Genomic DNA, 16,593 nt, shown 5'->3' with positions numbered 1-16,593 from the left:
TCGTTAAAGCAGAGTAGCCTGGATAATTTAATGGATTGTTTGACAGCCATACGTAAGATTCCCACGGAGAATGATTCCCACTGTAGATAGATACTATGATATGGCCTTTTAAAATCATTTAATATGTGATCTCACTTTCTCAATGAAGAAAACAATTTCAATATTACAAGATAAAACATTATAATAGCATAAAAAAAACTGTTGAAACCAATATTGCCTCTTTAGGTTTCAATCTCTACTGCTTAAGGGTCGTTCACGGCATGTTTTTTATTTTTATTTTACCATAGTAAATAACATTTGAGGGCTATTTTCAAATGTTAAATACGATATCACCGTTACATATTTTTTTGCTATTTAAAAATATTTTCAACGGCTATTCACTTAATCATGGACATCACTTGCAATAGGTTCTACACTCATGTTATTACACTTAGTGAATATCTTTTGAAAATATTTGTGGCAGAACAAAATAATGCAAGGATGATATCGAGATAAAATGTTCGGAATAGCCTTTAAAACAATTATGAGCAAGTCTTTCAGCTCTCGCCAGAGATGTGTAACAACTAACCTCGGTAAAGAGCAAATTAATGTGTTCTTATGTTGTAAATTCACTTGTAATACGAAACTCGGACGGCAAATTTAACGTTGAATTATTTAAAACAATGCCGAACGTGATAAATATACGCAGATTGTGTTTTCAACTACATTTCTGAACGCGAATCACACTTAGTTTCCACAACCACGGCTGGAATTAGTCGACAATTGAATCATTCATCTTGCAGAGCGAAATTTTAAAATAAATTTTGAACAAGCGAAAAAAGACTTGAAAAATTACTAAACCCCGGTTTTTGGACCTTATTTTCAAACAAGGAATTTTACTAAATCACTGCCCATCTTATTAAAATCCTTTAAACAGTTAGAACTATAAAGTTTCCCTTTCATTTCGGCGAACTTTGGTTCGCGCGATCCGCCGCAGATGGAAGCACCATCGTTGTAACACATTTCCGTTCCTTGGCTTCTTTTGCAGTGGCCTAGCCAGGGGGGGGGGGGGGTGTTAAGGGGTTCAAACCCATTCCTCCCTTAGCACCAAATCTTTAATTAATTTCTTATTCATCACTCAAACAAATTTCATATTAAATTTGATGAAATTTTTACCATTACAATATTTAAATTTAAGAACCGAAAACTGATAAAATAGCACTATTTTACACCTTAAAATCCAAATTTTTCCGGGGGAGGACCCCCAGACCCACCACTTTAATATGGAGGGGGGGGGGGGTCGTGCATGCTTAACACCCCCCATACACAAATCCTGGCTACGCCACTGTTCCGTTGCATACACTAAATTACTCCAAAAAACAAATGCCGTACACCGGGAGATAAGTTGTTACACACCGAAAGCGATGACGCGCCCTATTGTTTCCCATCGGTAGCGACCGCGGGGGGGAAGGAAAAGAAGAACAGAGGAATCAGATGCGTGTTTACGTACAGCGTGGTTTATTTGCGTATGTACAAACGGAAGCGGCGCGAGGGGCGGGTCAGTGGAAGAAGGCGGCGGCTATCTGCTGCAGGCTGACGTAGGTGCCGGTGACGAAGCCCAGCACGCCCACCAGGAAGATGGCGCAGTTCTTGACGATGCGGCAGTGGAAGCGGCCGAAGCCGTCCTCCCAGAAGGTGACGACGTCGAGCAGGGCCGGGAAGAGCAGCGCCAGCGCCGTGCTGCTGACGGCGCCGATCAGCGAGATGAACAGCCCCAGGTGCGGGATTATCTCCGCCAGGACGACTGCGTGGCAGAACAAGCGCGCGCCCGCTTCAGCACGTGCCTCCCATTTCAGGTCATCATTTTATACTGATCAACTTGTAGACTTTTTCAGTTGTTTAACTTTCACGAAACAAAAAAAAACATATATATATATATATATATATATATATATATATATCTTATATATAAAATTCTCGTGTCACAGTTTTCGTTGCCATACTCCTCCGAAACGGCTTGACCGATTTTGATGAAATTTTTTGTGCTTATCCGGTATCTATGAGAATCGGCCAACATCTATTTTTCATCCCCCTAAATGTTAGGGGTAGTCCACCCCTAAATTTTTTTTTTATTTCCATTTTTTGGTAGGAAATCACCATGGCAACGGCTGTTGCTTTGTTGATGCTTCATTCGTCTCTATGGCAACGGCTATTTCATTGTTAGTGCAGTCCTCATCACCGTTGAAATTTTGCAAGTACTTTAAATATCAAAAATTGCCCTTTTTTTTCAAGTATATATATTTTACAGACTTGAAACTTCACAGTAATGTTCCTTATGTTACGCAGGATGACATTTTCCGAAAATTAGATCCCATAGCATAGGTGGTTAAAACCAGGCAACAGTGGGTACTATGTCTGCATGAGAACAGTATTTTGCATTGTTCATGCCTTCTGCGTCTCCATGGCAACAGGCATCGCGCGGCAGTGGCGTACCCACAACGAGGGGCATGTATTATGAGCGGCGCAAGAGTGATCTGCCTGTAGACTGCCGTAGCGAAGTACGGGTACATCAGTTTTATGTTGCGTGCACGAGTCGGGAAACCATCGGTACATTATACAGCATTGTAATAAATTTTCACGGAATTTTTTATTATTTACGATTACTGTAAATGGGAGATGTGGCATAATTCTTTTTCCATTAGTATAGCCGTGCGAAGCCCGGTCGGGCAGCTAGTATATATATATATATAGCGCAGGGGCGTAGCCGGGGGGGGGGGGGTTAACACCCCCCCCCCCTTAGCAACAAATCTTTAATTAATTTATTATTCATCACTCAAACAAATTTCATATTAAAATTAATAAAATTTTTACCATTACAATATTTAAATTTAAGAACCGAAAACTGCTAAAATAGCACTATTTTACACCTTAAAATCCAAATTTTCCCGGGGGAGGATCCCCGGACCCACCGCTTTAATACGGGGGGGGGGGGGCCATGCTTCTTAACACCCCCCATACACAAATCCTGGCTACGCCACTGATATAGCGCATACTTTTTGCATGATTAGCTGCCAAAGTTACATTTTTAAACTTTTTTGGTTGTACAAATAAGAAGAATTTTATTTATTGCAGAACTGAAACTTTTTTAGGTTTAACTGTAATGCCACTGGCTACTTCATGATATGGTTTGCATTTGATGGTTTTTTTGGCTGTCAAAATCGTAACAAATTTGAGAATTTTTTAAAATGCCAGGTAAAATTAATTAATATTTTCTGAAATAAATTCAAAACACAGGGCGCTGTGCTCGCTACTGCCAGCTGCATCTCAGGTGTCACTGGCCACGCCAGGCTGTGCTCGCTATGTTGGATATCCTGGCGACGTCGCCGGGTGTTTGCTTGTCGGCTGTTTTTCCCAAACTTAACGCTGACGTCGCGCATGCGCAGATAAGAAAAAAAAATCATATGTTTTCGCGCGGGATTGTACCGTACTTCTGCGTTGTTCTTTAAGTAGTAATGTCGACGGCAAAGTTCATTTGAAGGATTACGAAAACGTCTACGTTTATGTAAGATCTATGAAAGAATATATAAGGCAGGATATGCCTGTGAATTGATTTCAAAGGGATGCTATCAAACTGAGTTGTATTTAAGCTGAAATGATCCATAAATTTGTTTTCGTCCTCACAAGAAACTGCTTCATCGATTGATGAAATCGTTCAAATTCTTTTGTTTCTAGATTTGCTTAATGAACTCATTTATTTTTACGTTTAAATACTGCGAGAGCCAGCAGAATATTATCATCGTTGGAATCATCACTTGAATCCCACGGCATGCGTCTCTCCGACATAGCGAACTGGACTATCCTGTCTGGCCACCTGGCGCAGCGAACATAGCGAAAATAGGGAAGATTTCTGTGTGGCCTCGACTTAACCCGACGATTTCTGATTTGGCTTTCGTTCCAAGCCAAGTACTTCCATAAAATGCAGTAGAAACTGCGCTGAAAACAGCAAAGAAGAGAAAAAGAGCATGCTATCTCAGCCCATGCTTTTCCTTTTTATTTCTGTAATCCTTCAATTCAGTATCATAAAGAATGTCATGAGCCTGAACGTTCTTCGCTGAAATCGTCCATTCTTAAATTAATTCTTCACCAATCTACAATTACAGCATTGTCCATAATCACAATGATAGCATTTTTTACAAACAGATGAAGGCAAGCTACAAATACACATACGTAAACTGAAATATAATTTTTCAGCATGAAGATTTATCAAGTAGGTAAATATTTTTGAATTTTAGTTCTGTAATGTTTCCATTCCGTTTCCATTTTGCTTTCTGTCGGGCAGCACGACACGACAAAATCAGTAATAGTATATATTACATGCGGACTGTAGGGGCGCGTATTTCGTCGGGGTGACGTCACGGCAGCCTTGTGTTTCATTGGCTGCTGAGCGTGTCGGGCCTGTCGTGGCATTGTGACTCCAGCTGTAGACTGCAGTACCGTCAGTTGGGGTAACATTGGCCCTTTGAGGGTAACTTTGGCCCAAGACAAAAAAAAATTTTAAACTATGTTACAACTCTTCAAAATATTTAAAAAAGATGTGATGATACATATGTAACATATAAGTTACCCTCAAAGGGCCAATGTTACCCCAACTGACGGTACAGAGTAAATGTTGAACCCTGTTGCCACATTCATACTACACAGGTCGCTATGATTAAAATATTTTTTCGTATTCCATTAATTATAATAAAAATTTAAAAAAGTTTAATTTAGTTTTTAATTATACTAGTTCTTGATTTTTTAGACCCATAAAATTAAGTGTGACCTGACGCGCGGATGGATACTTACAAGTGAACAGCACCAGCGCCGTCCTGAAGGACAGCTCCGCGACGCAGGGGTAAGTGAACTAATCCCACGGTTCAAGTGTGACCAAACACGCGGATGGATACTTACAAGTGAACAGCACCAGCGCCGTCCTGAATGACAGCTCCGCGACACAGGGGTAAGTGAACTGATCCCATGGTTCAAGTGTGACCTGATGCGCGGATGGATACTTACAAGTGAACAGCACCAGCGCCGTCCTGAAGGACAGCTCCGCGACGCAGGGGTAAGTGAACTGATACCATGGTTCAAGTGTGACCTGACGCGCGGATGGATACTTACAAGTGAACAGCACCAGCGCCGTCCTGAAGGACAGCTCCGCGACGCAGGGGTAAGTGGTCTGATCCCATGGTTCAAGTGTGACCTGACGCGCGGATGGATACTTACAAGTGAACAGCACCAGAGCCGTCCTGAAGGACATCTCCGCGACGCAGGGGTAAGTGAACTAATCCCATGGTTCAAGTGTGACCTGACACGCGGATGGATACTTACAAGTGAACAGCACCAGCGCCGTCCTGACGGACAGCTCCGCGACGCAGGTTTAAGTGAACTAATCCCATGGTTCAAGTGTGACCTGACGCGCGGAGGGATACTTACAAGTGAACAGCACCAGCGCCGTCCTGAAGGACAGCTCCGCGACGCAGGGGTAAGTGAACTGATCCCATGGTTCAAGTATGACCTGACGCGCGGATGGATACTTACAAGTGAACAGCACCAGCGCCGTCCTGAATGACAGCTCCACGACGCAGGGGTAAGTGAACTAATCCCACGGTTCAAGTGTGACCTGACACGCGGATGGATACTTACAAGTGAACAGCACCAGCGCCGTCCTGAATGACAGCTCCGCGACGCAGGGGTAAGTGAACTAATCCCACGGTTCAAGTGTGACCTGACACGCGGATGGATACTTACAAGTGAACAGCACCAGCGCCGTCCTGAAGGACAGCTCCGCGACGCAGGGGTAAGTGAACTGATCCCATGGTTCAAGTGTGACCTGACGCGCGGATGGATACTTACAAGTGAACAGCACCAGCGCCGTCCTGAAGGACAGCTCCGCGACGCAGGGGTAAGTGGTCTGATCCCATGGTTCAAGTGTGACCTGACGCGCGGATGGATACTTACAAGTGAACAGCACCAGCGCCGTCCTGAAGGACAGCTCCGCGACGCAGGGGTAAGTGAACTAATCCCATGGTTCAAGTGTGACCTGACGCGCGGAGGGATACTTACAAGTGAACAGCACCAGCGCCGTCCTGAAGGGCAGCTCCGCGACGCAGGGGTAAGTGAACTGATCCCATGGTTCAAGTGTGACCTGACGCACGGATGGATACTTACAAGTGAACAGCACCAGCGCCGTCCTGAAGGACAGCTCCGCGACGCAGGGGTAAGTGAACTGATCCCATGGTTCAAGTGTGACCTGACGCGCGGATGGATACTTACAAGTGAACAGCACCAGCGCCGTCCTGAAGGACAGCTCCGCGACGTAGGGGTAAGTGAACTGATCCCATGGTTCAAGTGTGACCTGACGCGCGGATGGATACTTACAAGTGAACAGCACCAGCTCCGTCCTGAAGGACAGCTCCGCGACGCAGGGGTAAGTGAACTAATCCCATGGTTCAAGTGTGACCTGACGCGCGGAGGGATACATACAAGTGAACAGCACTAGCGCCGTCCTGAAGGACAGCTCCGCGACGCAGGGGTAAGTGAACTGATCCCATGGTTCAAGTGTGACCTGACGCGCGGATGGATACTTACAAGTGAACAGCACCAGCGCCGTCCTGAAGTACAGCGCCGCGACGCAGGGGTAAGTGAACTGATCCCATGGTTCGTGTGACCTGACGCGCGGATGGATACTTACAAGTGAACAGCACCAGCGCCGTCCTGAAGGACAGCTCCGCGACGCAGGGGTAAGTGAACTGATCCCATGGTTCAAGTGTGACCTGACGCGCGGATGGATACTTACAAGTGAACAGCACCAGCGCCGTCCTGAAGGACAGCTCCGCGACGCAGGGGTAAGTGAACTGATCCCATGGTTCAAGTGTGACCTGACGCGCGGATGGATACTTACAAGTGAACAGCACCAGCGCCGTCCTGAAGGACAGCTCCGCGACGCAGGGGTAAGTGAACTGATCCCATGGTTCAAGTGTGACCTGACGCGCGGAGGGATACTTACAAGTGAACAGCACCAGCGCCGTCCTGAAGGGCAGCTCCGCGACGCAGGGGTAAGTGAACTGATCCCATGGTTCAAGTGTGACCTGACGCACGGATGGATACTTACAAGTGAACAGCACCAGCGCCGTCCTGAAGGACAGCTCCGCGACGCAGGGGTAAGCGAACGGCTCGTACCTCTTGCGCAGCTCTGGCCAGATTATGTCGATGGGTACGTACATCTGGAGCGCGTAAGAAAACAGAATCCCCAGCGAGATGAAGATTTTCACGCACTGCGCTAATCTGCACAACACAAGGAAAATTTACTATTACGGGAATCAAAACAGAAAACAACTTTGCAAGTTTATTTTGTTCTAGTATTGTTCTAGTTTTTTTAAAGTATATAAGTAAATATTATATCATATTTGTTTTAGTCCATGCTGTCTATATTTTGTAAATGTTACTTGCTAAAATGTATAACAATTGTTTGTATAAACAAGTTTTTATATATGTTAATCTTAAAAACTTAACGTAAATAAATCTAAAAATTGTTATCATTCAAAGCTATGAACGCATTATTTGCTTATAAATTTATATTTCAGTGTATCATTGTATCACTTTAAATTGTAGCATGTTTTGTCTATGTAAATTGTCAACATGTAAAGGAGATAGCCTAAGAAAATCACATAAATAGCCCTAAAATAATAGTAATGATGAGAAAATGAAAACAAAATTCAACATGGCGTGTGAAACAGAGTTTTGGGCGAATCTAAACTATTAGAAATTTTCTTTTTAAATTTACGAGGATAATTAGTTACAAATTATCCAGGTATCTTCAAAAGTTTTCGGCTAGCTTCGTAAATTTACGGGTTTCGAATTCACTTACTTTGAACATGATTCAACAACAATAATCTTATAACAGTAACAAAACATTCAAAAACTTCTTACTTCCAAACAATAACTTATTTTTCTCTCCAGAGCGTGTGTTTACCTTGTAACAGTAACACAACAACTCGGCGTAGCTTCTACAAAAATCCGATTATTTGAGATTAGCTAATTTCCGGCATGCCTCTTTCAATTTTTTTTGTAAATTTTTTGAAGTAGGTACACATATACAAATCATCTCTATCTCTCTATACCTCTGTCAACATCTCTCTATACAGCTATATATCTATAATCTCTATCTCGCAATCTTTATCTATATCTCTCTATCTATCTCTATACCTCTCTATAATTTTCTATGTATCTATGTCTCTATCTGTATATCTATGTATATACCTCTATCACTCTCTGTCTATATCTGGGTTAAGGGGTTATATCGGCACTCATGAAAAAAAAACCACGCGTTCGTTCATTACATAAAGTATATAAAAAACACGCTCGTATTCGAATGCAACGTTGTGTCGAAATTTTCAAAGCAATCGGTGAAGACTTTTTCGGAGATTTAATATTTTGAACGAACTTTCACATTTTACACATACGGATTACGGATGGCTCTTCGTTTATTTCTGGTCAGTTCTTCTTTAAAACATTTCCCAGTGAATTGACCGTACTTCTGCAGGAGTGTTGAGGGGAGGGTGAGAGAGCTAAGGACGGAAGAAGAAGAGGAGGGCAGTCGCTCACACGTTGTCCTCGGGCAGGTTGAGCGTGAGGCTGCCCTTGATGTCGTCGCCGTACTTGAGGTAGCTGAGGAAGCCCATGGTGACGAACAGCACGGCCGTGAAGGTCATGCCGACGTTCAGCACCCCCAGCGGCATGGCGAACTCCCGCGGCTTCTTCATCTGGTGCTGGACCGGAAGCACCTGGGGGGGGGGGGGGATATTTCAGCACTGTTACAAAAATATCTCTCTGGAAAGGAAGAAGAGGGGAATGATGTTCTGTACTTTTACAAAAAGATCTCTCTGGAAACGAGGAAGAGGGGAATGAAGTTCTGTACTTTTACAAAAAAGGTCTCTCTGGAAACGAGGAAGAGGGGAATGAAGTTCTGTACTTTTACGAAAAGATCTCTCTGGAAACGAGGAAGAGGGGAATACAGTTCTGTACTTTTACAAAAAGATCTCTCTGGAAACGAGGAAGAGGGGAATGAAGTTCTGTACTTTTACAAAAAAGGTCTCTCTGGAAACGAGGAAGAGGGGAATGAAGTTCTGTACTTTTACAAAAAAGTCAATCTGGAAAAACGAGGAAGAGGGGAATGAAGTTCTGTACTTTTACGAAAAGATCTCTCTGGAAACGAGGAAGAGGGGAATACAGTTCTGTACTTTTACAAAAAGGTCTCTCTGTAAACGAGGAAGAGGGGAATTAACTTCTGTACTTTTACAAAAAGATCTCTCTGGAAACGAGGAAGAGGGGAATGAAGTTCTGTACTTTTACAAAAAGATCTCTCTGGAAACCAGTTGCCAGGAAAGATGTTTGCAACTTGCATGTATGAAAGACGTTCTTCGAGATAATACTTGGGTATTTAATATAAAAAATTGTAATTCGTCTTCAGTTTGTTGTATCATGCTTACTACGTGCGCAGTTAACACTGGAAAGCCATTCAGGGAAAGGTTTTTAAAAATAACTTTAACTATTGGAGGTGCTGGGACAACATAAAGCTTAAATTCCCGGTTAAAAATCCGAACCCAGTATTATTTTAGTATTGCAGTTGTTTTTCATGTAAATGAAGTAGCTTGGCTTCTGGGTTGTAGCCGTACCTACTGTAGGTAACTGTTCCCTGATGATGGCGACGGCAATGTCGACCGAAACGTCGGTGAATTATTCGCCAAGTACGCGGCTACAACCCGGAAGCCAAGCTACCTCAGACAATGGCCGTAAAAGCCTGAGAACATTATTTTCACGTAAACGTAAATATGTTTCAGATAGGTGTAGTTTTACACGAGAGGTATGGACTGGATGTGTTAATAAAAAATATACTTTACGTATATTTAGTACTATTCGGCGATTTCAAACACCATTTTATTATAAGTATTCTTATTAGGTCACACACACTTGTCATTAAAAAGAATGTCTTGTGCATATATGGATAGTTTTCTCTCTTATAGTCATTATATTAATTTTTTTTTAAAATACGGCCAAGCGCTGGAGTCGCGAAAGCCTCGCAGACGGTGTCAGCCTTGTTATTTAATAATAACCCAGACACGGCCTCACGCGGCATAGGGACGCGTCCTGGGGCGCGACCGTACCAGGCTGATGCCCTCGAAGGCGTAGATGACGGTGCCGAAGAAGAGCGGGAACTGGCCCCAGGACGCCGCGTAGTCCCGCGACGACGGCGCGGGCAGGTCGGCGGTGATGAAGAAGAAGGAGCACACGACGCCGACGGCGATGAACACGTTGGCCGCCAGCGAGATGGGCACCAGGTACTTGAGGTTGCGCACCCAGCACGACAGCAGGATGGGCCACAGCACGATGAACATGTGCAGGTGGACGTCCAGGCGCACCTCGTAGAAGTCCATCACCTGCGACCAGAGGCCCCGTCCGGGTGTCTCACGTGTGACATCCTAGCTCTGATTCCTTCCGCGGAAATATCGGGGCGACTGAATTGTTGCCCAATGGAAGGGCAGCCCTTCAGGATTTTTCTGACAGTGGTTAGTTTGTAAAGTGACCTAACCTAACCTAACCTAATCTAACCTAACCTAACCTAACCTAACCTAACCTAACCTAACCTAACCTAACCTAAACTAACCACTGTCAGAAAAATCCTGATGGGCTGCCCATCCAAGGGGCAACAATTCAGACAACCTTTCAAAAACACTACTGTAAGAAAAATCCTGATTGGCTGCCCTTCCAAGGGGCAAGTTTTCAGAATTATTTAAACACTTAAAGAAACATGTATTCAGAAATTGGATGGGCTGCCCTTCCAGTCGCTGTACAAACAAACCATTGCCAGAAAAATCCTGAAGGGCTGCCCATCCAAGGGGCAACAATTCAGCTCCCCCGAAATATATGTGTTGTCCATACATTGTTTCTCTTTGTCTGTTATTGATGACATACAGTACGCCCACGATGATGTTTTAAGTCATTGCTACCCATTGCAAGAATCACGGAAAGAAAGTAAAGAGAAGTGGGTCTGGGGGGCAAATAATTTTTTTTTCGCCCCCTCCCCTCCCCCCCCCCCCCAATTACGAAAAAAAACCCACAATAAATATATCAAAGTCATTTGGTTGGAGGGATTCCGTGAATGGAACAAGAAAAGTTTAACAGACGGTGCTACTATCTATGGCGGGTGTTGCGAACCAAAGTTCCCACATATTAGATCGCAGGCTTTCGCGGCCGTTGTCTGAATGTTTCTTGGCTTCTGGGGTTGTAGCCGCTTCCAAGGCGAGTACATCACTGACATTTCGGTCGCAATCATCAGGGTAGAGTTACCAGTAGGCAGTGCTTAATTTCTAAAGTTTTAGGTGTGGGAACTCTAAAGCGGGATGCTCAGACCGGGGGGTCTGGAATACCCCCCAGGAAGGAGGAGGGTCCGGGGGCCCTCCCCCGGGAAAAAGTTTTGAAAATTATAACTGTAAACCCGTGTTTTTAGGCCATCCAGACATAATACTACAATTATTTTTATAAAAAATTGATATTTTAATGGTGATTACTTTTTAAAGTGCTTGATTATGATGTAAGAAAATAAAAACATGAATTTAAATTGAGTTCACCCTTTGCTCCATTAACATCTTGTTGACTACTTTCACTGACCATTTTGTTTGAAGCAATGAAGCTTACCAATATTACTTTTTTAATGAATGGTAAAATAAAAACAAATAAAGCCTTATTTACAATTTTATTGATATACAGTACAGTTGTAATAATACATATCCATATGTAAATAGATGTTTTTGAATATAACAGCTTGCTTGAACTACAATTTTGCATATTTTACAAAGAAAATTTGGCCTACCTTATGGGTAAAAAAACAATATTTATACATTCAAAATAGACCAACTTCTTGGAAAATAAAAGGAAGTGTTTAATTACACACAAAATAAATGACACAAAGAAGTAACACGGTTTCATTTTAAAAATTTAATGAAATTTTAAAAAGTTAAGGTGTTATTTCATCTACTTATTATGACAATGTACGGTTTGTAGTCATTGTAGTCTAATATTGTAAGGCAATGCCTAGTTGGTAAAATTAGTTGTTTGTTAATTTTTTGAAGTGAAAACTGCAAAAAAACATCAATACACAACTAACTGTAAATACAAAAAGAAAACTAAGAAAACTTTAGTTTAGAACACAACTACAAGTTAGGCCTAGTTATTTTTATGAAAACTTAATGTTCTGAAATTCTAAAAGATATTAAAAAAGAACGGGTTTAGGAAAAAAGTTCCCACAATGCAATGCTGTCTTCATTGTACGTTTTCTGCCTTCGTTGTTTTGACTTGGTGTCAAGTGCAGAATGGTGTCCCTTCGCCAGCCAAGTTTTGACGTGTCGCTCGGGATTGTATCCAGCCACAGGAGGTCCTAGGAGCCTGATCCGCAATAAATCGCAAACCGTGCTAATGTAGAGTGAAGATCTAAGAGGAGTCATAATTAAATTCATTGCAGAAAATCCACGTTCACATTCAGCACTAGACACTGCAATGCTATTTATGATGGATATCAGTTTCTTAAACGACGGCGGCTGCTCAAGAATAGTAGGTTTCTCTCCACTTAACATAGGCTTCAGTCCCTGCTTGAAGTGTCTGAAGTCTCTAATTATATCCTGAGAGCTGCTAATCTTAAATCTATCGCAGATTCGCTGGATCTCACATTCTCCGTAGGTGATGGATAAGTCTTTTGGCCAATACATGGGGTGGATCACTTTGATGTCATTCATGATTGTGTTGTAGTTTTCAGACACATTTGAAGATGATAGCAACCTTGAAGTCAAGTTGTTTGCGAGGCTCCGATAGAACTGTTTTTCTGGAATACTTGGTATCTTGGCTCTCACATAAAGTTCAACATCTTGAAACATCAAATCGTCAATAGCAATTTTAGCTTCCACTGAACGTCTACCCATGTTTTCAACTCGCTTTTCAAACACTTTGATTAACAGTGTTATATCACTGTGGGCTTGGATAAGGTTGAGGCTTGATTTTTGAAGCTGAAGGGACAAATCAGCTAACTCTTCTAGAGCATCGTACATCAATGCAAGGTTGTGTACGAAAGTTGTAGAAGACAATGTACTACAAAGCCCTTTGTAAGTCGAACGTTGCTTCGAGTCCCTTTGCTTGTCTTCAGATGCTTCAAGGAAATGGTTGTACAAAGCTTTAAAATCTGTCCAAACTGCTTTCACCGCCATTAAGCTGGAAGCTACCCAACGAGTATCTAAAACACGGCCGATTTTCAAAATTTGCTCCTCTAGTCCTTTAGCAACTTCTGCCAACTCCCTGCTATTTTTCGGAGAAAAACTAAACATGTTTCTAATTTTATCCATGAAGATCTTAAAATGATTGATTCCAGCTACTTCTTCTACGGAATCGTGTATGGCAAGCTCTAAACGATGGTTCAAACAATGCCAAATGAACAAGTTGGGGAATGTTTCAGTAAGCTGCATAGCAAGGCCAGATTTTTTGCCTAGTAGCTCTGATGCACCATCACAAGTTAGAGCAATCATGTGGTCTTTTATGAATTCAAAGCTTAGACCTAATGCTTGTAACTGATTTAAAAGTTCTTGTAATATACCAGCTGATGTTGTGCTATTTAGTTCAAAAAGTGTTAAGAACACTGTCATAGGGTTTTGCATTCCTTTTAGAACAGTTCTGATATAAACCACCAAAGCATTTTTGTTTGAAACTGAAGTGGCTTCATCTAAAAGCAGGGAAAATTTAGAGTCTGACTTGATTAGGCCATTTATTAAGTCTGATTTCATTTCATCAGAAATATGATGAACTATATTGGAGCAAGCGACATTTGAATGGAGGATTCGGCCCATATCTAAACCATTCATTATTTGAATATCAATTTCAGTTTCAAACTCAAAGAATGGCCTATTTAATTTGACTTGCTTATAAGCCGTGCGGAAAATGCGCTCAGTTACAATTTGCTGCTCTTGATGCATAGAAGCAACAGCTTTTTTCATTGTATCTTTCTTTGCTTCATTGAGTATTTTTTCAGCTAAAGAGTGAGCTCGAGACCCACGGTGTAAAAATATCTTTTTCCTAAGAGAGGATTGCTGGTCTTTCTTATTGTTTCCGGAAGCGGTAATAGTTCCTAAAACCCACTCTTCGCTAATCTTTAGGCCCTTCGTTTTCCCGGCACCTAGAGTACTCACGCTTCTGCAAACATTGCAACCTAGTTCTCTGTTCACAATTAACCATGGATTTTTTGCTTTGAATTCAACAGTTTGTTCTACAGACCAACAAACTGGCTGTTCACCCCCAACAAAATCATTATTTTCTATACTAACCTTAGCTTCGTCTGTATCAGATCCCAAACCCTCCAACCTGGATACTGTTTTGTCCGACGAGGAAGTCGAAGGGGAAAGGTAATCGCAATTATCCTCCTTGATTCCGATTGCGTCTTCTTTTTTATCTTGATTAACAATTGAAGTCGTACTTGTTGCTTCCGAATTCACGTAACCTTTTTGTTTCTTAGGGTTAGGTTTAAAAAAATCAACAAATTTTCTGGTAGTCATAGTCAAACTATTTAGCTGCACTAGCACTAATAAGTATAAAAACGAACACAATCATCGAACACAATGCAACTTGTAACTTAAACGCGAAACGGCGTCAAGGTCAAGTCAACGCACCTGTTGTAAACTGACTAAACTCCAACGATCACGGGGGCGGTGGCGCGGCGAAAGAATGGAGGGGAGGAAGGGGTGGGCATTGTTATGTTATAGAGAGGCGCGGACGAGGATGACTCACCAGTCACCTTCCTCCCTGATTCTGTGCATGACTCATCACAACACAGCTCACAACGGCTTGTACGGGCGCTTCCTACCTGCTTACGAGTCACTCGTAAACAAAGCATAATATTGATCCAACGTAATTGTTTTTTAAACTTTTAGTTTTAAGTGCGTTCCCTTGCGTTCCCACTGAAATTAACCCCTGCCAAATTGTAACTTTACTTGACTATTTTTTTTTAGTAACATTCCTTGCCGAAAATTCAGGTCCAAGTATTTTTTCGCTCTTATCGGAGCCTTTTCATTATAGTTTAAATTTACGCTCTGCAACTCGAATGATTTGATAGCTGACGTAGCTGCTCCGGCAAGGAATTCTAGCGACGGGTGCGGAAACTACGTATAATTCGCGTCAAGAAATGTAGTTTGAAAATACAGTTTTTGTATAGCAAGTATTTGCAACTTGAGAACTCACGAATTTGCTAGTTAACCTATGTTAGATGATGCACATCTCTGGAAAGTACTGAAAGACTCGCTCACATTTTTTTTAATGGTTGAATTAACCTTGATAGGATGAAAATAATTACAAGTCTAGTTTGTAGGTATGACCAAGATAACGTTTATAGCCTATGATTTTTGTTGTTGCGGGGTTTTCGTAATTGGGGTGAAAAAAAAAGGGGGGGGGGTAAAAATAATTATTTGCCCCCAGGCGCACATTTCTTTACTTTCTTTCTGTGACTCTTGCAATGGGGAGCATTGATTTAAAACATTATTGCGGACGTACTGTATGTCATAGAGAAAATCTCAAGAACAGACGAAGAAAAAAATGCATAGACAGCACAGATGATTCCGTGGAAGTAATTATAACTACATCACAGCACAGACGAACACTGTGGATTGACAACTACGGGACATTTGCTAAGGGGGTTATTTTGACTTCCTTTGTGTGTTTGTTTGTGTAGTAATTTTTCATTGATTCATTCTTCGTGTTTTTTATATGACATACAGTGTAAACCAGCAATAAAAATTGCCCGAAATAATATTTTAAATCTTTCTCTTTAGTTACAGGTTGTATAACTGCGCTGCGGCGTTTTTTAATTAGCATCAGAGTTTATCGTTCTTAACGGTTTTAATTCAAGTGCAGTTTATTTTTTATTTTTTAGCAGATAAAATTTCACAGTTTACATTTTCACATTTGGTATTCCCCTTAAAATTCGATAATCCGGCAAAATGTTTGAAATGGTGTGGTCGCGGTGCTGGATTAAAGACCTTTCACTCTATGACTGAACTAGATTTGTACTTGATTTTTAGCCTACTTTCAACCAGCCTAGCATGGGTAGATCAAGTAATTAGTATCATAAATGGGCTTTTTTCATCCGTTATAAAAACACAATTACTTGAGAAATATACATTAATTTCCGTTTACAAAGTAAACGTATGGTGATACGGGCTACAAAAGAAACAGTAATAGGGAGTATATGATAAAAGCTTCACGTAATTGAATATTTTAAATTTTATAAAATGTTTGTACAGGCATAATTTTACTCGGCGTGAGATTACAGAAAACAATCAATGTGGTTGTTTTTACTGGTTTTAATTACACATATAGCTGTATAGTATGGAATCATACTTTTATACAAAAAATGTAACATAGTGTGCCGGAAATTAGGCATTTCGTCACCTTTTTTTAATTTTTTTTCTATAATTTTAAAATTTTTGGGATTTCTAATTTTTTTTAATTTATCTGGTTGTTAATGGGGGTGATTTACGTTTGGTT

At 41.5% G+C, this 16,593-nt stretch overlaps 1 protein-coding gene across 2 annotated transcripts in view; it reads right to left on the bottom strand.

Annotated features, from left to right (window-relative positions):
* Window positions 1–1,480: 1,480 nt before the first annotated feature.
* The window catches only part of LOC134538715 (proton-coupled amino acid transporter-like protein CG1139), a 125,226-nt gene continuing 110,113 nt past the window's right edge, over window positions 1,481–16,593 (bottom strand). For both annotated transcript variants that reach the window (XM_063380154.1, XM_063380153.1), the window contains 4 exons: window positions 10,185–10,457; window positions 8,626–8,804; window positions 7,133–7,305; window positions 1,481–1,783 (listed from right to left, as the gene is read on the bottom strand). In XM_063380154.1, coding sequence (XP_063236224.1) covers window positions 1,539–1,783; window positions 7,133–7,305; window positions 8,626–8,804; window positions 10,185–10,457 — 870 coding nt within the window. In that variant the 3' untranslated portion in view covers window positions 1,481–1,538. The remainder of the gene's footprint in view (window positions 1,784–7,132; window positions 7,306–8,625; window positions 8,805–10,184; window positions 10,458–16,593) is intronic.

The sequence above is a fragment of the Bacillus rossius genome, chromosome 14 (genome assembly GCF_032445375.1).
Source record: "Bacillus rossius redtenbacheri isolate Brsri chromosome 14, Brsri_v3, whole genome shotgun sequence".
NCBI classification, from domain to species: domain Eukaryota; kingdom Metazoa; phylum Arthropoda; class Insecta; order Phasmatodea; family Bacillidae; genus Bacillus; species Bacillus rossius.
This window is presented reverse-complemented; position numbering and strand designations above follow the sequence as displayed.